Below are 21079 nucleotides of genomic sequence, written 5' to 3' on the forward strand. Positions count from 1 at the left end.
TGGTGTAGGCCAAAAATAGCAATTCAATATGATAGATGTTTTACATGCAAGCCTTGCTAGTCGTTGGCAGGAAAACATTTTTATTTGTGGCATCACCATACTGACAGAACCAGTGGAAAAAATCTCATAAGGTCCAGGGTGTCCCCCGGCTATGATTTGTTGACAGCCTGGATTGGCCTAACCACCCTGGCAACACTTAAAAAACCTAATAATACAAAGCAGACATAGAAAATGGACGGAGAGAGTCATGATGCAGCAAATATGGGCATTCCATGCTTTTATTTGATTTATTTGATGTCTGCTGTTAATATTAGAAGATTTAATTTTAAGTCCTTTAAGTTTTTTTTTAAACTCTTCCTGTTTTGAATTATTTTGAAATGTTTAAATTGATAGATAAAGAGGTAAAAAGACTGACTCCATTTCCCTGCATGTTTTCATTATAGATTGACGGCCTGTTTTGCTGGGTTTTCATTTAATCTGTGTTCCCTCCATTTCAGTTCCAAAAATATATTTAGAAATATATTAACTTAGAGAATACATGCAGTTGGATAGCACAGCCATAAGGTTCTGATTTTAATGTTTCAATTATGACTTTTACATAAGATATTATTCTCCTTCCACATCAAACAGCTTACTTTGACTGATTAAACATAAATCAGCACATCACATCTTTTGGTACTAATTTCACTCCGTGCCGCCTCCCAGACTATAATTAAAGCCAAGTCCCTTGTGACTTTGAGTAAAACAAGGATTTATTTTTTAGATGCATTTACTGATTTATTGCAGTGACCTTTTGTTTAAACTGAATGCTCTGGAAGAACACAAACCTCTATTCTTTTGTTTCTAGGAATTGATAACTTGACATCGGAGGTATAGTTTTGATCAAATTTTTGAAGGTAGTAGAAGCACAGTTAATTTTATCACCATAAAGAAGCTTAATTACATCGAGTTTTTTTACTGCCAAGGCTACATGCAAGTCACTTCAAAAACATTTTCTCTATCGGCTATTCAGGTTTAATTTTTCTAATTTAAGGTTTAAAATTAATTCTGTGCATTTGATTAGATTAATACATTCACAAAATGTGTTATTATATAATAAATATGATTATGAGTCCAAGTTTAATCCAGTTAAGAGGAAGTTCTAACCTAATGTTAAAATTGCAAAGTCCATTTACATTTGTTTTCTCAAACTCTCAAACTCTCATTCACATTTTCTGACTTCAGTATTTTCCTTTTCAGCCAAGTATTTTACATAATTTGAACTTACTGACAGAAAAATTAGACTTACATTGCATTGCAGATTTCAGTTTTGTTAAAGCGTTGATCAGGCAGCAATGATTTAAATGATAAATAATAAGTTAATACTTACATATCTTAAAACATTATAACATAAGCTGTACAATAATTCAATAAATGTGACTATTTTTTGGAAAGGTTAATATTATAGCTTTATGCACTTTTTAAAACATATTTATTATTTATAAAAAGACTGATGTTTCAAATCTTTTATTTCTGTTAATTATGATGATTTTACATTAGTTAACAACTTTAGAATTAGACTATTATGCTTTACCAATAAAGAAAAAAATTATACATTTATTTGGGCTTAATGAAAACCATATTTCATACTTGCTTGAATGCTATTTTCAAAAGTTACTTTTAATCCTACAAACTGGCCTAATTCCATTTTATATTGAGAATAACTTTTCATGATGTGTCATGATGATCAACTCTAAATTGATCTAGCCTAAAGTTATTAAGTCTGAGTTTTTCAATAAAGGTTTCTGTAAGTTAGTTTAATCAACTCTGAGTAAGCCCACTCAGAGTTGAAAACGTGCATAACAAGTATGAAAAATTATTATTAGTGAAAACCAAGTTTGACGAGTCATCATGACAACTGGCAACAGGAAATACCCATTCTATCCCATTGGAACAAGAGATTTTAATGAAGTAAGGAAGGAAAGAAATGGAGAATGTGTTCAAAAGACAAACGGTGCTGCAAAGAAGAGGAAGACGGCTAAGGAGAAGACTGCTGCTGGAGTTGATGCGTAGGTTTATATGAAGTGGCCTATGAGCCGATTTAACATTTATTAAAAGCACTGTCCTCTGTGTTGTTTGATTTGTAGATCACCAAAATAGGATTCTCCCTGTTCCGCTATAATGATAGTGGATCAATGTATTGTATTTAGGTGAAATCACCTTGAAGAAGGGGAAGATGGAAAAAAAAAAACATTTTGGTCAAACAGGAAATAAGCATCATCTACTGGGCTTCCTCCTCTTTTTGATTCGTCTTCCTTTACACAGTACATACTAGGCGGCTGCTTATCATCCTAATAAATTGCCATTTTCATTGGTAATCAATCCCATATCCCATAGAAATGCTTCAGCTTGTGTCTCCTGAGTTCCAGTAGGCTCAATCGGTCATCAACTAATTATTCCTAAGCCTTAGGAAGTCAATTACTTCTTCATGTATTGTACAAAAAGGAAAGAAAAAAATCTGCATGTCACAAACAGAATCAGAAACAGAAATATCATATCCTATCAATTGAGTCGTTTTTAATTATTACATTAAATCCATGCGACTGAAACTTGTGAAATTAATTCGAAGTAAAACTTAAATACATAGGTTTTTATTTTTTCAAATTGGTACATTATAAATAAAATAGATAAAAACTATGAAGCAGATAAATGGTAAATAAAACTTAAGGTTTTAGACGAACCCGAAGCAGCTGTTATCAATGATAAACTACATATCATCAGCCATAAAAAAAACTATGAGAAGAGGCACAGCCTGAATCCATTCTATGGGACTTGTGCTGTTTGACTGTACCGTCTTGTTTTCTATAATGCTGTTTTCACACACATACACACCAATGTTTTCTCACTGATATTAACTTCTGTTAAAAAAGTTTGTGTAATGCTGCCAATGTCAGGATGGATAAGGTTGTGTATGTATTAGGGCTGCAACTAACGATTATCTGGCGAATCGATTAATCTGTCGATTATTTTTTAGATTTATTGATTAATTGTATAGCCAAAGATTCGTTCATTACAAAATAAAACCAGGTGAACTACAATTTTTCCACTTGTGCAGTTCTGGACAGAGCATATTGATAGATGAAAGCATTTTTGAATAATTACTGTTCTATGTGAGTTGCTCTGTCAATTAAAGGCATGTTTTACAGTCTCTATACTCCAGTTAATAATTAATCGATTACTAAATTAGTTAGACGATAGACGATTATTCCATAATCGATGAATAAGGATTAATCCGATTCATTGTTTCTGCTCTAGTATGTATGTGATGATTGAAAGATGAAACGCAAGCCTGTGCTCATAAATATAATTTTCTGATTATGAAAAATATGCATTAAATGTCTGTCAATTAATGGCAATCATTCTTCCATAACTTTCTTGTAAAAAAGACATGCAATAATTATTTTTGTAAGGAGATAGAGACTGGATCCAAATAAACCCAGACAGGTTAGTGACGTTTTGATTGATTTATTGAAAGGGTTAATCTGAAAGCGGGGCTGAATCTGTGTGGGCAAACAGGCTGCAGGTAGACAGGCGGGCAGATTGACGGAGGTTTACCAGTTAAATCCAGGACGGAGAGGCAGGCAGTTTAGCTGAGCTTTTCAGAGTCAGAGATCCAGAGAGAGGGGAGCAGGCAGGCAGAATCAAACAGGGGTCAGGCAGGCTCGGAGTCAGAAGGCAGATCGGGTCAGAAACAAATATGCGGGCAGGTACTCTTTAGATGCTGGACTATTCGTAGCGGGTTGGCTCGAGATAATCTGGCACAGAGGACAGATCTGATGGGGTTTTTAAAGTGCTGGAAACAGGTGACTCCAGTCAGAGCTGATTGCAGATGAGTTGAGCAGAGCAGGTGTGTGGACTGAGTTATCAGGCCAGAATCAGTGCAGAAACCATTACATTTTTTTTTGTTATTGTATGCACAAACCTACAACAAAATCATTCATCCATTTTCCATCACGCTTATCCCTAGAGAGTTGCTGGTGCCTATCTGGAGGGGCGAAAGGCGGGTTACACCCTGGACATATCGGCAACACAGAGACGAACAGGGCAAACAACCATTCATGCACAAACTGACACATAAGGAGAAGTTAGAGAAGCTAATTAACCTAAGTCATGTTTTTGGACTGTGGGAGGAAGTCGTAGTACCCAGAGAGAACCTGGGCATGCTCAGGGAGAACATGAAAATTCTATCCAGAAAGACCCTGGGCCGAGAAATGAACCCCAGACAATGTAGCTGATAGAGTTAAGACTTAAAGTTTTCAGTAAACATAGGGTTCGTTTCAAGAAGCAGGTTTAACAAACTCAGATTCAAATTCGCAATTCTAAGTAGATCTAGCCTAAAGTCAGGAACTTAGAGTTTTCAGTTTCACAACGTCTGCTAGGAATTAGTTCAATCAACTCTGCGTAGTTAACACGTGCGTAAAAAGTATGAAAAGCCATTATCAATGGAGCCCGGATTTGACGAGTCACTATAACAACAGGAAGTGCCTTTTTCACCCCACTGGAACTAGAGATTTTAATGCAGAAATAATATAAAAAAGGGAGAATATGTTTAAAAGACAGAGAAACAGCGCTACAGCTTCAAAGGACAGGAAGATGGCAAGGAAGAAGATTGTTGCCAAAGTTAATGTGTAAGTTTCTATGAAGTGAAGGCTGTTTCTATATTTATTATAAGCACTCTCCTGTCTGTTGTTCCATTTGTAGATCACTAAAAAAAGATTCTTCCTGAACAATATCACACTCCTAGGTTGAACTGTAATAATATATTTTCTAAATTAATTTTTTGTAGCAGAAACTGAATTTTAGAAAGTAAAAAAAGAAACAAAATAATACCAGTAGGAATTAAGTTTTTTATATCTAGAAATGTTTATGCATTTTAAGTGGCCGTTTTGACATTTATCAGCTTGACTGAATATGTATTTATGATATCTGAAATACATTTCAGATAGCGACATAGCGTCATCAGGAGCAATCAACAGCACCGTTTTATCAGAGTTTTGTTGCAGGGAATTCGCACCAAGCCATTGTTTAACGTGCGCAAGACAATTCAGCAGAGAGCTTAATTTTTGGATCTCTGCGGACTTAAAAGAGCAGTAAAGCTGGATATCATAAGCAAACAGATGATAGGAAACATCATCAAATATCTGAATGATTTTCCCTAATGGGCCAATGAGAGCAGAAACAGAGTTTTCATTAAACCTTCTTCGTGAAATAAATCCCTGCTTCTTGAAACGGACCCCTGCTCACAGAATTACCCGGTTTACTCTTTGTTTGCTCCTCTTCTTTTCAATTAGCTGCTTCTCTCCTCACCTGCTCCCAATTGGCTGATTACTCCACTACTTTTTCTATCTCCCTATATATACTCCTCCTCTGCAGTTCATCATTGCTGGATTCTCTTCTCTATCACCTTTATGTATTCTCCTGAGTGTCTCCCTTGTTTTAAATCTACAAGAAACCACCTCAGCTCCAGTCTCTGCAGTACAGGTGCTGGTCATAAAATTAGAATATCATGAAAAAGTAGATTGATTTCAGTAATTCCATTTAAAAAGTGAAACTTGTATATTATATTCATACATTACATACAAACTCATATATTTCAGATGTTTATTTTGTTTAATTTTGATGATTACAAATGACAACAAATGAAAATCTCAAATTCATCATATCAGAAAATTAGAATATTGTGAAAAGGTTCAAAATTGATGGCCCCTGGTGCCACACTCTAATCAGCTAATTAACTCAAACCACCTGCAAAAGCCTTTAAATGGTCTTTCAGTCTAGTTCTATAGGCTACACAATCATGGGGAAGACTGCTGACTTGACAGTTGTCCAAAAGACGACCATCGACACCTTGCACAAGGAGGGCAAGACACAAAAGGTCATCGCTAAAGAGGCTGGCTGTTCACAGAGCTCAGTGTCCAAGCTCATTAATAGAGAGGCGAAGGGAAGGAAAAGATGTGGTCGAAAAAAGTGTACAAGCAAGAGAGATAACCGCACCCTGGAGAGGATTGTGAAACAAAACCCCTTCAAAAATGTGGGGGAGATTCACAAAGAGTGGACTGCAGCTGGAGTGAGTGCTTCAAGAACCACCACACACAGACGTATGAAAGACATGGGTTTCTGCTGTCGCATTCCTTGTGTCAAGCCACTCTTGAACCACAGACAGCGTCAGAAGCGTCTTGCCTGGGCTAAAGAGAAACAGGACTGGACTGCTGGTGAGTGGTCCAAAGTCATGTTCTCTGATGAAAGTAAATTTTGCATTTCCTTTGGAAATCAAGGTCCCAGAGTCTGGAGGAAAAGAAGAGAGGCACTTCATCCACGTTGCTTGAAGTCCAGTGTAAAGTTTCCACAGTCAGTGATGGTTTGGGGTGCCATGTCATCTGCTGGTGTTGGTCCATTGTGTTTTCTGAGGTCCAGGGTCAACGCAGCCACATACCAGGAAGTTTTAGAGCACTTCATGCTTCCTGCAGCTGACCAACTTTTTGGAGATGCAGATTTCATTTTCCAACAGGACTTGGCACCTGCACACAGTGCCAAAGCTACCAGTACCTGGTTGAAGGACTATGGTATCCCTGTTCTTAATTGGCCAGCAAACTCTCCTGACCTTAACCCCATAGAAAATCTATGGGGTATTGTGAAGAAGAAGATGCAATACACCAGACCCAACAATTCAGAAGAGCTAAAAGCCACTATTAGAGCAACCTGGGCTATCATAACACCTGAGCAGTGCCACAGACTGATCGACTCCATGCCACGCCGCATTGCTGCAGTAATACAGGCCAAAGGAGGCCCAACTAAATACTGAGTGCTGTACATGCTCATACTTTTCATGTTCATACTTTTCAGTTGGCCAACATTTCTATAAATCCTTTGTTTTTATTGGTCTTCAGTAATATTCTAATTTTCTGATATGATGAATTTGAGATTTTCATTTGTTGTCATTTGTAATCATCAAAATTAAACAAAATAAACATCTGAAATATATGAGTTTGTATGTAATGTATGAATATAATATACAAGTTTCACTTTTTAAATGGAATTACTGAAATCAATCTACTTTTTCATGATATTCTAATTTTATGACCAGCACCTGTAGAGTCCTCTACAAACCTCCACCCAAGTTCACACTGTCAGAATGTCAATTGGAAGATTTGGCGGTAAAACTTGGTAGGGCTTTGAAATGGTGTGTTTCTTGCATATGTGACCTGGCAACCACTGGTTAGGGAGATTGTTAAAATATGCTGACTCTGGTCACTAGTGATTTTTTTCCCTTGCATCTCTACTCTGATCTCTGGAAAAACAAAACCCCAAAATATTGTCTTAAAATTCAACTTCTAGAATTTGGTTTGCTGTTAAATCCGGTTAGTTGGAAACCAAACTGCTGTCCAAAATCGATCAATGTCTCCCTCTGATTTACAGCCCTGTAGGAATAGTGCATGTTTATTTTAATGTGTAATGCTTTATTAGTGGTTGGGTTTCATTTTGTTTTGGTAGCTTTGCCAAGTAGCAACAGAGGTGGTAATTTATTTCATAGTTGTTGTCTTTTTTTGTGGTTAAATGTCCTTTCATTTATTACCCGATGCAAATCAAATATGAGTTAGTGCTGAACAAGGACAGAGATTGATAAAATTATAACTTTGTCCTTTTGAACAACAAACGTAGTAAATCAGCATGGGAGCGTTAATAAGTTCAGAAATGAGTTGTCTGGGGTGCTTCGGCCTCATTAAGACAAGCCAATGATACACCAGTGTGCACTATAGCATTGGAATGAGTGGATGCTCAGCTGCTCTGGTTGTTTACTCAACACAATTAAACTAAAATGTGCACAGTAAATACATAAGCAAGTGATTTAACAAGTACAAAGAGCTAATATGTTACATTTTGTTCGGTGTTGCCAAAACCTGTCTCAACTTTATATCCCTTTATGCCCATTCTCACTGAGGGAATAAATTAAAAACAACCATAAAGGTTGCATTCAAGTAGAAAATGGTTCAAGAGTGGATAGAAAAAATACTTTACTGGTTCTGACAAATTTTTCCAACACAGAAGTAGCCTAAGTCACTCAGCGTGTATTTTCTACCAAAGGTTGCCAGATGGAAAATAAGGTACTGTTTTCAGCCCTCAGGTCACCAGGCTCTAAAAACTAAATGGAACTCTTCAAAGAAAGCCATAACCTTTCATTTGAATACTAAGGCAGCTGCATACGTTTGACCGTGGTTTTGCTTGTATCACAAAACAGTAAACGGTGTTAGAAGCAATAGAATAGGAGCAGCCACATTTCAATAAACTTATTTGGTTAATGATATACACACTACTCTGACAAACATATTTGCTTGTCTGCTTGACATCTGGAGAAATTCAATGACAGCCTATTCTTAAAACATTGGGATATTTATGAGGATGTCAGCTTTGCAGCTGTAACATTTTCACATGTTTCTTGAAGGCTTCCTTTTAAGTTTGAGTGTTTATTTGAATTTATGACCACTTTTCTACGCGTCAGTGAATTATGGTGTCTGCTCTTCATCTAGGAGGTCATCTAATGGCTTGACAGCAGAACTCTTATGTTTCCCAGTCAAGGTTTTTCTTGCCAATAGTTGCGCAATTGCCCTGAGATCCCATCTGTTGATCCTACAAAGGTCGGGATCTCTGCAAACTACGGCCCTCACAATCTTCTGACCCTACTCTGTGATTTTACGTGGCCTAGCACGTTGTAGGCAGTCATTCCATATCAATTCCATTTAATCCCTCACTCCGTTATGTTGTAGCAGTAAAATCGTACAACTGATACATCTTATGTGCAGTCTAGCATTACGATATGCTAACTGCAATTCACTCTGCTCATTAGACAGAGCCATTGTTTCAAAAATATTTGTAGAAGCTGCTGGCTCTTGATGTGGTCATGAAAGTGGTTGATAAGTTTCCCTTTGGTTATTTTTCTTTTCTTGTTTTTTATCTTTTTCAGGCTTGGTGGCCAACCCTGTGAAGGAAGGGACGAGATGCCCCCTTGGCCAGTTTCCATGTGGCAACATGAGTGAATGCCTCCCTCAAGTTCTGCAGTGTAACGGGCACAGAGACTGCCCCAATGGAGCAGACGAGAGGCTTTGTGGTGAGTATGTTGGTCAGCTATGCTAAAGTGAGGGGAAGGGGCAGCCAGATTTTTTTCACATCAATAGACAAAAAAAAAGAACTTTACTCTCTTGCAAATCTTTTCATCACCCGCTTGTCCTTTACCTTATCTTCTTTGGGTCTTTTTAAATGTGTTCCTCATGTTGTTCTTTGAACTGCTACCTCATATCTTGCTCTAGATTTGACCAGATACTCTTAAAGATGGGTTGAAATGTTAATAAGAGAAATAAGAGTATTAGTTTTCTCCCAGCAATCAATGGACAGTTATTAACGAATGGCAAAACAATTCCCATCATTGAGCCAAATCAAAGTTTGCAACATAGCAACTGTCTTAGAAACCCAATATTTCCAGTGACAGAAGCTAAAGAGGCCATATTTTTGTTTTTATCAATGAATTTCAGCTGTTCTCTGTAATGACACAGAGAAGTGTTGCATGCATTGCTCCTCTCAAGAGCATAGTGGGCTCCTTGAATGGCCTAAAAAGAAGTCTAAACTCTAGACGACGGATTTGGATTAGAAGACAATTCGGCATCTGAAGGGAAGAGAGACACTGTTGCAAAGTTAAACTTATTCAGTTTGGGGGAAATGCAAAATAAAAAGGGAAAATAGTGAGGTTTGCCATGCTTTAAATCATACAGCATGCATATAGAGGCGGGGCAGACTGGAATGTAAACAATTAACAAAACATTTCAGTAAGCAGAATACCTTACCCATTATAGGAGTTCAGAAGGAGAGAAATCGTATAAAGTGAAATCGTGATCCTCTTTGAGCCTTAAAAAAAACAGGGGCAGAGCAGGAAAGCACAGCTGATCATTCTACCTTCTTTATGAAAAAAAACTTTGACAAACTTCACTGATCACTAACAGAGATTCCCCTCTTACGGTCACACCTAGTAGCCTACCTATTTAAACCTTTTCACATCCTTTACTGCTGCTTTTTCTTTTTTTAAGCATAGTTTCATTAATATTTTTGATTAAGTAAAATCCTCTAGTTGGAGCATTCAGCTGCAGGCTGAAGCAGGCTAATGAAGTCAGGCCTTGCTTTGATGCTGTGCCAGTTTTTTTTTTTTCTTCAAATACATCACAATCTGACCCAGCCAAATGCAGGATTTCATTTCAATTTTAAACTATTTAAAACACATCTGCTTTGAGGGTTAATGCTAAATACAATAAATCCCAAGCCAAAACAGCCAGGTTAGAGTCACACAGTGCATATACAACAGGTGGGGTAGACTGGGCATAAACAATCAGTAAAACTTTTTAAAAAACAGAATACTTTACCCATGATATGAGTTCAGGAGGACAATAAACAGATAAGTAGTGATCTGCTTTGAGCCTTGCAAAAAAGAATAGGGACAGTAGAAATGGAAGTTTATCAGTCTTCTTGGAAAAAAAAGAACAAAAAAAAAACGTTTTATAGTGAATAACATCTGCACATATTGGGAGCTACTTAGTTGGATTCTCTCTCCACTCGCAGGCAGTGTGACTTGGAAAAAAAATTAGATCAGAGGTTAAGAAGTCATACCTGGCCTTACGGTGGCCGGAGCACAGGAGAACTCAAAATTATGGACAAGCATACCAAGAGCATGGAGTCCTCTTTAAGGTTCCTTCTTGTGGTTAATAATGGTGACATTTGAAATAGAATTTATATTTTATTCAAGAATACTAAAGTGTGAGTTAAACAGTGCATTCAAGTGTTGAACAGTGCATTATGTTTGGTAAAGTCTCAATAAATCTCTGGACATTCACAAACTTTTTAACTGAAAAAAAAATCTGCATAAGCTCATGTTACCTATTCTAACTACATCAGTACTGTAGAATAAAACAACAGCTGATAAATTGGAAATCTTGGTTAAAGGTGAAATTACTTACAATTTTTAGGTACGAAAGTTCTTACCTAACAATTGCCTCAAGCAATAAAATCTGGACCCTGGAAGTAATATTTCTACTTGGGCTTTAAGCTTTTACCATTTTTTTTTCTTTTAAAGAACAGCTGGAAATCTCATAAAACACTGGGAACTCTGACCTAGACAGATTGATAAATGTAGTTCAATTTGAATTTCGCACAGTATCCAGCTGGAAAGGCTTCTGTGGAAAGCGTTTGCAAAAAAGGATGAACATTCAGTACAATTCTTCAAGCCAAGTGAGTAAATCACCAAGGGGCACCTGCCTCCCATGTTGAGCATTTAGCCAGTTGCAGTAGCAGCTGTGACGTATTACATTCTTGATTTGTTTCAAAAATCATCTTTCCCATCCACAAAGGTAAAAATCGGGTCCTTTGCTTGTATTTAAAAAAGAAATTGAGGGTATTACAGCTAAAACAGTCTAAATAGCAAAGTTTACACGTGTAGCCATGTTTTCTTTTTTTTCAGCCTGCTGCTTGTGTTTGATGTCACTGAATTTCCTTGTTTCAAAATCATATCTGTATTCAAGGCTATTGCATCCATTGGCTTCCGCCAAGATTTTAGAGAGTTTATGAATTCACAAATCTTGCGACAATACTTGTAATTGTAATGAGAAAGTACAGAAATGTGTGCTCGTTATTCCAGATACATTCATCCTCCTTTACCTGTCTTTGGGCCGGATTTATCAAGATCCAATTTTGCGTGCAGTAATTTGCGCTCGCAGACTGGAATTTTGCGCGAGGGGCTGAACCATGGTTTGCAGGTGATTTAACAAGAGTGATTGCGTAACTGGTGGCAGGTGCAAAACTGTTGGAGACGCCCTATTTAAATGATGGTTTTGAGCGTTTTGTGGTTTGCGGCAAAGTAGTTTGTACAAACTAGTGCATTAAGAAATTTAAATCTTACAGTGACACCCCCACCCCCTCCCAAAAAAAATTATATATATATATATACATATATATATATATATATATATATATATATATATATATATATATATATATATATATATATATATATAAAGTGCAATGTTGCAAGGAGTTTTGTGATAGCTGGTATTGCGTGGGTCCTCCTTGTGGCTGGCTCCAAATCCATTCGGAGTTCCCCCAACAGCTCCAAAATGGCAATGCTGGATAAACGATATGTTTTGATGATCGTTTCCTCGTTCATTCCAATAATATTCACACGGAGTTAAAAAATGCGTTCTCTGCGTCTCCTTGCTTCATTTCTATGTCTCCTTCTTGCGACAATAATCGCTGCCATGTGTGCGCAATTACGCATACAGACCATTTGCACCTTCTTTGAAACGTGTTAAATATAGAGTCAGATACCGTTAGCAAAATTGCTTTCAGGTTTGATAAATCACTTTGCGAGTGCTAAATTAATATATTTACATGTTCTCCTCCCACAAGAAGAACTTTTGCGTGTAAACGCCCCATATTGCATATTCATTGCAGAAAAAGTACTAAATGGATAAGAGGCACTATTTAGCACGTTTTAAAGACCAAATCCTTTTAGCACGCTGTTGATAGATCAGTTTGTACATTTTTTAGCGTGCGCAGTGAAATAGCTCACGTTTTTATACACGCAAACCTTTGATAGATCCGGCCCTTTGTTGGAACTAAAGAAGATAAATGAAAACCTGCAGGGGGGGGGGCAATGCCGAAGGCTGAAGGAAGCACTGCACATCTTTTGTTGGGCCAGATGAACACTATTGCCTTGCAGCAAGATGTTACTTTGATTGAATTCTGGTAGGCAGTCTTTCTGAATGGAGTTTTCATGCTCTGCCAGTGTGTGACTTGGTTTTTCACTTGGTACTCCAGCTTGATCCTTCTATTAAAAATATATCTGTCTCTTTTTAAAGTTGATCGCAATCCCTGAGGTGCACCCTACCTCAGGGAAAAACCCTTAAGAGTTAGCTTGCATGTACAATTAATGGATGGATCGATTGATATAGAGGATTTTTAGAGACCTTTTATCTAGCTCAGCATCTTCCTCCCTTTTCTCTCTGTGGAAGATGAGCTGCCTTTGCTCATTCATTTTTAAAATATGAATAGTAAAATAACTGCAGTATCATATTCATTTTAAAATGTACACAATAGGGCTGTGTTCATAAAAATATACTTGGAAAAATAGTCATTATGAAACATAAAGTGTACCATTTGTTCCTAGGATTTATTTTTTTTTTATTTTTTTTTATAGTTTTACAGGCTTTGTGATTACTTATATTTAAGTGCATATGCATGAACAAAAAATGCCCTACAATCTCATTAATAATATGAAACCAATAAAATAATAACAAAAAAGAAATGTTTTATTCTGTAAACCTTTGATGCTTCCACAGTATTTAGTCTTTAAAACTAATCCTTTCCAAACTGATCCCAACTGTGTTTAATCAGTCGTTTACTGGTGGTGCTGTGGGCAATTTTAGCAGTCGTCGAGTTAGGATTTGCAACAAGCTTGAACTTAAATATTTTCTAGGGACTTTAGCAGAGCTGTGAAAACCTGGGCTTAGCAGTGACTGGATATGACCCCATGAACCTCATTAGACAGAAAAGATGCTGAGAGTTATTAAGGTGTGTTAAAGTTTGGATCATTGAATGCTTCCATCATCACTTTATTATTAAACAATTTAAAATAACAGAATATAGTAGTTAGATTTTTTTTTGTGTATATTAAGGTTAGTTTGAAATAAAAGTGAACCCAGTTTATTTTGTGCCATTTAACTGTAGATGGGGTGCACTTTCAGCCTTAATACATAATATTTTATGCTAAATTGAATATTTAATTGCTACCTTTTTTAGGGAGGCCTCTATTTCATGTCGGCAGTGGTGTCAAAAGCGTTATACGACTCATCCAATTACACTAGTTGTCACTAGATGTGGATGGCGGCAATGATCTGTATTGGATGGCGCAAATAGAATAAATATTCACAAACTTAGAGTTTGTGACCGAAGCCAAGAGTAACAAGTAACATTTGTTTTAAAAATGTAAGAAATAGAAACTACATACTTGATACTTGTGTGAAAATGTAATGAGTAGAAGTCAGAAGTAGGAAGAAGCATAAGTGATGGAGTAAAGTATAGATGCCTAAAAATTGTACTTAAGTACAGGAACAAAGTAGGACTTAAATCAGAAAATAAAACCTATCAGTTTAAGTAAATTGTGATTGCAATAATGAAGTAATGATTTGTTCTGATTCATCCTTTTCCTGCTTGAACTTCAACATGCATCTGGATGGATTTCTAGTATGAAATCGTTGTTTTATAGAATTATAGGTGTATATTTTGAAGAGACTATAATAGACCAACAATAGACCAATGATGTCTGTGAATCCCAAACTGAACAGCAGTTTCCAATGTCTTCCCTCCTGGCTTTACCAGTTATAGTTCCAGTTCCCACCACCTGTGAATCTTCTCCCCTTGGATGCTGTCCAGGAATTTCAGGTGACATTCAAGCCACTAATCGGGGTTACAATAGTGTTCTTAGTTGAGGAGGTAAAGCTACACATTTCCCAAGACAGACAGTTTTATTTGCTTGCTTTTTTAAGGTAATACAATATACTGCTTGGTCTCATTTTTACTACACGGTTTGTTCAGATTCCAACTTGCTGCATAGAGAAGAGAGAGGCAAATTACTTATCCACATAATGCTGTAATTATTTTCTCTTGGCAGTATATAGTAAACTAAAATACTTAACCAGCAAATAGGACTCATAAAATTCACCAGTAAAGATGCGTTTCAATTGCACAGAACTCCATTCTGATGGTTTGGGGAGAGAGTTTGTGCACATGCACCCAATGAAAGAGAAGGTCTCTCTAATTTAAAGAGCAGTCTCGCAAATTGATTCTAAAGCTGCTAAAAGACATTTTGACCTCCTCTTTCTTCTATCCGTGATGGAGATTCTCCAGGAAGAAGGGTGTGTTTAGATAAATCGGACTCACCAACGTGACTCTTCAGTGAAAAACTGTTCTAAAAATAACCAGAGCTGCTCTGGTTGTGAAATGCCAGGCACGTAGGTATAGTCCTGGTTCTGTTTCATAACAGCCTTGGGAACAGGCTTCAAATAAATCTCTTAAAGCACCAGCTGCAAAGTCAAGTTCATTACTAGCCCTGTTTATGATATTTACTCTGGACACATTATGCCATTAGCTCTCCTTTAAATAAGCTTTGACTCAGTAAACCGTGAAAGATTAACAATAAAACATAAATCAAAGCCAGCCAAAAGTTTGCTATGTTGTCAGTTGTTAAGCGCGTTGCTGACATCAAAGCAAGCGTGTATTCTTAGTACTATACCTGGCATGATGTTTTTTATAAAAGCATGCCACAAGAGTCATTTAGGTCCAGTTATTCAATGTCAGCAATGAAGGCCATTCTTACACATTTGCAGATCCGCTTATAACATGTTTACTGCACAGGTGCTGCAATAAATTTATCAATGGAGCCCCGGAATAATCAATGTATCAATTTGGATTATTCTATACTTGAATATTTGTGCTGGGTTTTAAATTTTACTCCTTATTAAAGTGTTTATTAAATAAAGTGAGACAAACAGATGTCTATAATTTAGATGTAGTTTGAGTGAATTGGGGAATAATAGAAAACCATAGTTCGCAACCAGTTCTTTGTGCCTGAAATTCACGTTTAAAAACATTTGGGTTTTTTCTATTTGGAAAAGAAAAAAAAAAAAAAACACTTGATATCCTTCATAGTTGACTGAGTAACAAAGTTAAAAAAAGGGGCAGTTTGTCATTAGTAGAGGCACAAATAGAAAAAAACACGCAGCATGGAAAAAAATGCTGCGTGTTTAAAAAAAAACAAGTTGTCCTTTCTTATGACTAAAAACTAATTTGTTTTAATTATCCCTCCAGCTCCTGATTTATTATACAGCCTAGCAACGATGCATAATTTTGACCCGTGTTTTAGTTCATTTTAAGACGTATTAGGATATGACATTGAAGGAGTTAGCCCTTTAGCCAGAGGGCTATTGGTTCAAGCCCTAGTTCCGGCTTTCAGTGTTGTTGTGTCATTGGGCAAGACACATCAACCGCATTGCCTACTGATGGTGGTTGGAGAGACTGGTGGCGCCAGTGTACAGCAGCCTCAGTTCTTTCAGGGAGCCCCAGGGCAGCTGTGGCTACAAAGGCTTTTGCCACAATCAGTGTGTGTGTGTGTGTGAATGGGTGAATGTAGTGTAAAGCACTTTGGTCAAGTCCTTTGACTTGAAAAAAACGCTATGTAGGTACTAGGGGTGGAACGGTTAAAAAAATCCACGGTTCGGTTCGCGGTTTCGTGGTCACGGTTTTTGGTTCGGTTCGGTATATGTTTATTGTTACACCGAAAAAAATAAAAAACAATTATAAAAATCAATGAAAAATAAAAATTTATGAAATTAATGAAAAAAATCCCCCAAAAATGAATGAAGTGTAATTATTTTTAATGATACGTGGAAACTCTGGATCATTTCCACATGTTTTGCTGCTTTGAATTTAATCATCTTGCGCATGCCCTCTACGATCTCCAAGGAACTCGGACGGGAGCCACAGTGGAGGCTGTATGCTTTGCTTTGTGCAGGCTGTCTGGTGTGCAGCGGGACGAAGCGGACCAGAGCGCTGACAGAGTATGAGGGATTTCGGGGTTAGCATGACATGTTGGTCATGTTGCCGTTAGCATAAACAAAAGGTGTTGCACAATGCTTGCACACTGTTGCACTTTTATCCATAACTTTCTTTCCGCCGTCATCGTAGGTCACTCTAAATGCAAAGTGGTCCCATACAGCAGACCTATAAAGTGCTGCTGGCGCATCTTCCAACGCCTGTTCTTTCCCACTCGCCATACCCACACAATTCTCCACAACAACTGATTTTTTTCTGCTAAACCCGGCTACGCTGCTTTGCTTCTTCTTCTTCTTGTTTACTACTGGTGGTTGGCTTTGGTCGCAGTACCGCCACCTTCTGCTCTGGAGTGTAAACGCTTCGCCTATGAGAAAAAGGAGCAGCGCATGAACCGAACGCAACACACGCAAACCGAACCAAGATAGGCGAACCGAACGGTTCGGACGGTTTTCAAAAACCGTTCCATCCCTAGTAGGTACAGGCCGTTTACCATATTAAAATGAGTTCCAGGTCAAATAATAGCACATGCCAAAAGTGATGCTTTGTGTTAAATGCTATGTAGGAGGATCTCACTTAACCTCAAATCAGGCTAATTTAAAATTTCTGCGTTAGAAATGTACTGCTTTTCTTTTAATTTACCTTCATATTGTCATTGGATTACTTATATTCATGTCTGTCCCATCAGCACTTAATAAACTACTAAATATTTCAGGATGCATTTTACAACCTACCGAAATGACTCAATTTTCCTGATGTTTGATTTTATTTGGCACACCATATTTTGGTTGAAAAAAATTACAATACATGATTTAACAAATGCAGCCATCAGTTCTTAAACGGCCAACTACAACCATGTCTCAGCAATTATGCTGAAATAAGAATATATATGATTTTGTGAATTGAATAATTCTCTAAAAGGGATCCTTTTTTTGAACCATTTCTGTTTTACGGAATACTTCCAGCACTTGAGGCTTTCTAAGGAGAGAACTATTCTTTCATTTGCCTTGCCAAACAAAATAAATAAAATACTTGACAACAGTCTGTTGTTCTCCTCCGAGCATTACAGTCTCTAATAAATCTTTACTATTCATTTTTCTCTGCAGAGAAAAGTATTTTAAATTGATGTTTTCAGAATATAACAGAGAGCCTGTTCCAGGATATAACTCTACGTTTGGGGGTTACATTACAGGATGATTAAACATGTTGTTTTTTTGAAAACGAAAGTATGGAATAAAAATCAAGAAGTTATGAATGTATATAACAATGGTGTGATTTACTTTGGTGTCGGTCTTGGTATTTAATGGATCAGTTGGGGAAATAACTCCCTAACTCCCCTGCAAATGACGTTTTTACCAAAGTCGAAACCAATAAAAGAGAGAGTTGTGATATGAAGGAGAGTTAGGTTAATCTAATTGACTGATAAACAGTTTTTTGCAAGATGCTGAAAATAAGTATATAATTAGAGTTGTAGCAATAAACCCATTAAGGGCGACAAAGTCCCAATACACTATGATGAGGGCATCTTTTTCTCAGTAGGGTGAATAACAGAAAGATGGATTTAATGTAGATATAGTAAAGACAGATTAGTTGATTGATTTAAAACACTTAAATACATTCCTATTTACAAACTAGTAAAACAGAATGCTGATTTGATTAGTGTTGATAAAGTTCCTCCAACATTTCATTAATCAGTTCATAGCTGGAGCTGTTCTTCAGGGACATCAACAAAACACGTAATAGGAACAGGTAGCAGGCAGCCCAGCCATCAGCAGCTGATTCACTGCACGCCAGCCTTCCTGTGAAAGTGTTAGATTCACTTTCCTGCTCCCCAGTGGTAAACGCATCACTGTAACTTTTGGCAATCCAGTAGTCCACTGCAGTGACTGTGTAATCAAAACTTCACAGCAACGCATCTCTGGAAGAGCCAAGGCAGGACTCAACTGTGATGTCATCACATGCAGTATTTCATTGCCGCCAGCTGGGCAGTTTGGGTATGTGGATGGAGGACATAAAAGACAAGATATATAAGCAGCATCCCATTGTATCATCAGCTGCAAATTACTGTGATGACATCTTAGTGGTAACAACACACACAAGAATAAGCTTGTTGACATGATCTCCAGTTAGAGTCATCTCATTCAAAGGGTTTATGTTGATTAAAAAGAGGGAGCAAGAGAAATTAGAACACATTATTACATATTATGTACAGGTGCTGGTCATAAAACTAGAATATCATGAAAAAGTAGATTGATTTCAGTAATTCCATTTAAAAAGTGAAACTTGTATATTATATTCATACATTACATACAAACTCATATATTTCAGATGTTTATTTTGTTTAATTTTGATGATTACAAATGACAACAAATGAAAATCTCAAATTCATCATATCAGAAAATTAGAATATTGTGAAAAGGTTCAAAATTGATGGCCCCTGGTGCCACACTCTAATCAGCTAATTAACTCAAACCACCTGCAAAAGCCTTTAAATGGTCTTTCAGTCTAGTTCTATAGGCTACACAATCATGGGGAAGACTGCTGACTTGACAGTTGTCCAAAAGACGACCATCGACACCTTGCACAAGGAGGGCAAGACACAAAAGGTCATCGCTAAAGAGGCTGGCTGTTCACAGAGCTCAGTGTCCAAGCACATTAATAGAGAGGCGAAGGGAAGGAAAAGATGTGGTCGAAAAAAGTGTACAAGCAAGAGAGATAACCGCACCCTGGAGAGGATTGTGAAACAAAACCCATTAAAAACTGTGGGGGAGATTCACAAAGAGTGGACTGCAGCTGGAGTGAGTGCTTCAAGAACCACCACACACAGACGTATGAAAGACATGGGTTTCTGCTGTCGCATTCCTTGTGTCAAGCCACTCTTGAACCACAGACAGCGTCAGAAGCGTCTTGCCTGGGCTAAAGAGAAACAGGACTGGACTGCTGGTGAGTGGTCCAAAGTCATGTTCTCTGATGAAAGTAAATTTTGCATTTCCTTTGGAAATCAAAGTCCCAGAGTCTGGAGGAAAAGAAGAGAGGCACTTCATCCACGTTGCTTGAAGTCCAGTGTAAAGTTTCCACAGTCAGTGATGGTTTGGGGTGCCATGTCATCTGCTGGTGTTGGTCCATTGTGTTTTCTGAGGTCCAGGGTCAACGCAGCCACATACCAGGAAGTTTTAGAGCACTTCATGCTTCCTGCAGCTGACCAACTTTTTGGAGATGCAGATTTCATTTTCCAACAGGACTTGGCACCTGCACACAGTGCCAAAGCTACCAGTACCTGGTTGAAGGACCATGGTATCCCTGTTCTTAATTGGCCAGCAAACTCTCCTGACCTTAACCCCATAGAAAATCTATGGGGTATTGTGAAGAAGAAGATGCAATACACCAGACCCAACAATTCAGAAGAGCTAAAAGCCACTATTAGAGCAACCTGGGCTATCATAACACCTGAGCAGTGCCACAGACTGATCGACTCCATGCCACGCCGCATTGCTGCAGTAATACAGGCCAAAGGAGGCCCAACTAAATACTGAGTGCTGTACATGCTCATACTTTTCATGTTCATACTTTTCAGTTGGCCAACATTTCTATAAATCCTTTGTTTTTATTGGTCTTCAGTAATATTCTAATTTTCTGATATGATGAATTTGAGATTTTCATTTGTTGTCATTTGTAATCATCAAAATTAAACAAAATAAACATCTGAAATATATGAGTTTGTATGTAATGTATGAATATAATATACAAGTTTCACTTTTTAAATGGAATTACTGAAATCAATCTACTTTTTCATGATATTCTAATTTTATGACCAGCACCTGTACTTTCAACAGATTTTGATATACAAGTACCAAGCAGAAGCTTATGACAACAGTCATAATGGTCTGCTTGTGAAAACCAATCTGTTGGGCTATCATCTAGATCTGGGAGATATGTTCCCGGAACTATATTGGGAAAACAGGACAAAAAAACAGCAAAACAAAAACGATACTGATCTAATTCAAATATCATTTATATCCATGTTAGCAAATTAGTTCAGATGTAAATGAAGTATATATTATTTTTTAAGAAAATAAGCAGCAACAAGAAATGTATTACCGATATTTGTAAAGTGCACTGGATCGGATCTCAGATATCCGATATCAAATCCCAATATCCGATCCAGGTATTGGATCTGTGCATCTCTAATTCTTATATCTGCTGTAGTGCTCTATCTCTGCAAAAAGTTGCTCTGTTGTATTCTATTCTCATAACATTCCTTCACGCTTTTTAGTCTTCTGCCTGTGGAAATTCTCAGTTATCCACCTCATTGCAATCAGAATTGCACCATAAACATATTTGAATCAAAGGCAACTGGAGTTTCGCTTTTTTGAAATCAGAAAACTTTCAAACAATTTTCTCC

At 37.3% G+C, this 21079-nt stretch overlaps 1 protein-coding gene across 1 annotated transcript in view; it reads left to right on the forward strand.

Moving 5' to 3' along the window:
- Window positions 1-21079, forward strand: part of rxfp2a (relaxin family peptide receptor 2a) — a 128731-nt gene that overhangs the window by 21842 nt on the left and 85810 nt on the right. The window contains exon 2 of the mRNA XM_038278819.1: window positions 8999-9142. Within this exon, the coding sequence (XP_038134747.1) occupies window positions 8999-9142 (144 nt within the window). The remainder of the gene's footprint in view (window positions 1-8998; window positions 9143-21079) is intronic.

Source organism: Cyprinodon tularosa, unplaced genomic scaffold, assembly GCF_016077235.1.
Source record: "Cyprinodon tularosa strain WSP-4 unplaced genomic scaffold, ASM1607723v1 ctg144, whole genome shotgun sequence".
NCBI lineage: Eukaryota > Metazoa > Chordata > Actinopteri > Cyprinodontiformes > Cyprinodontidae > Cyprinodon > Cyprinodon tularosa.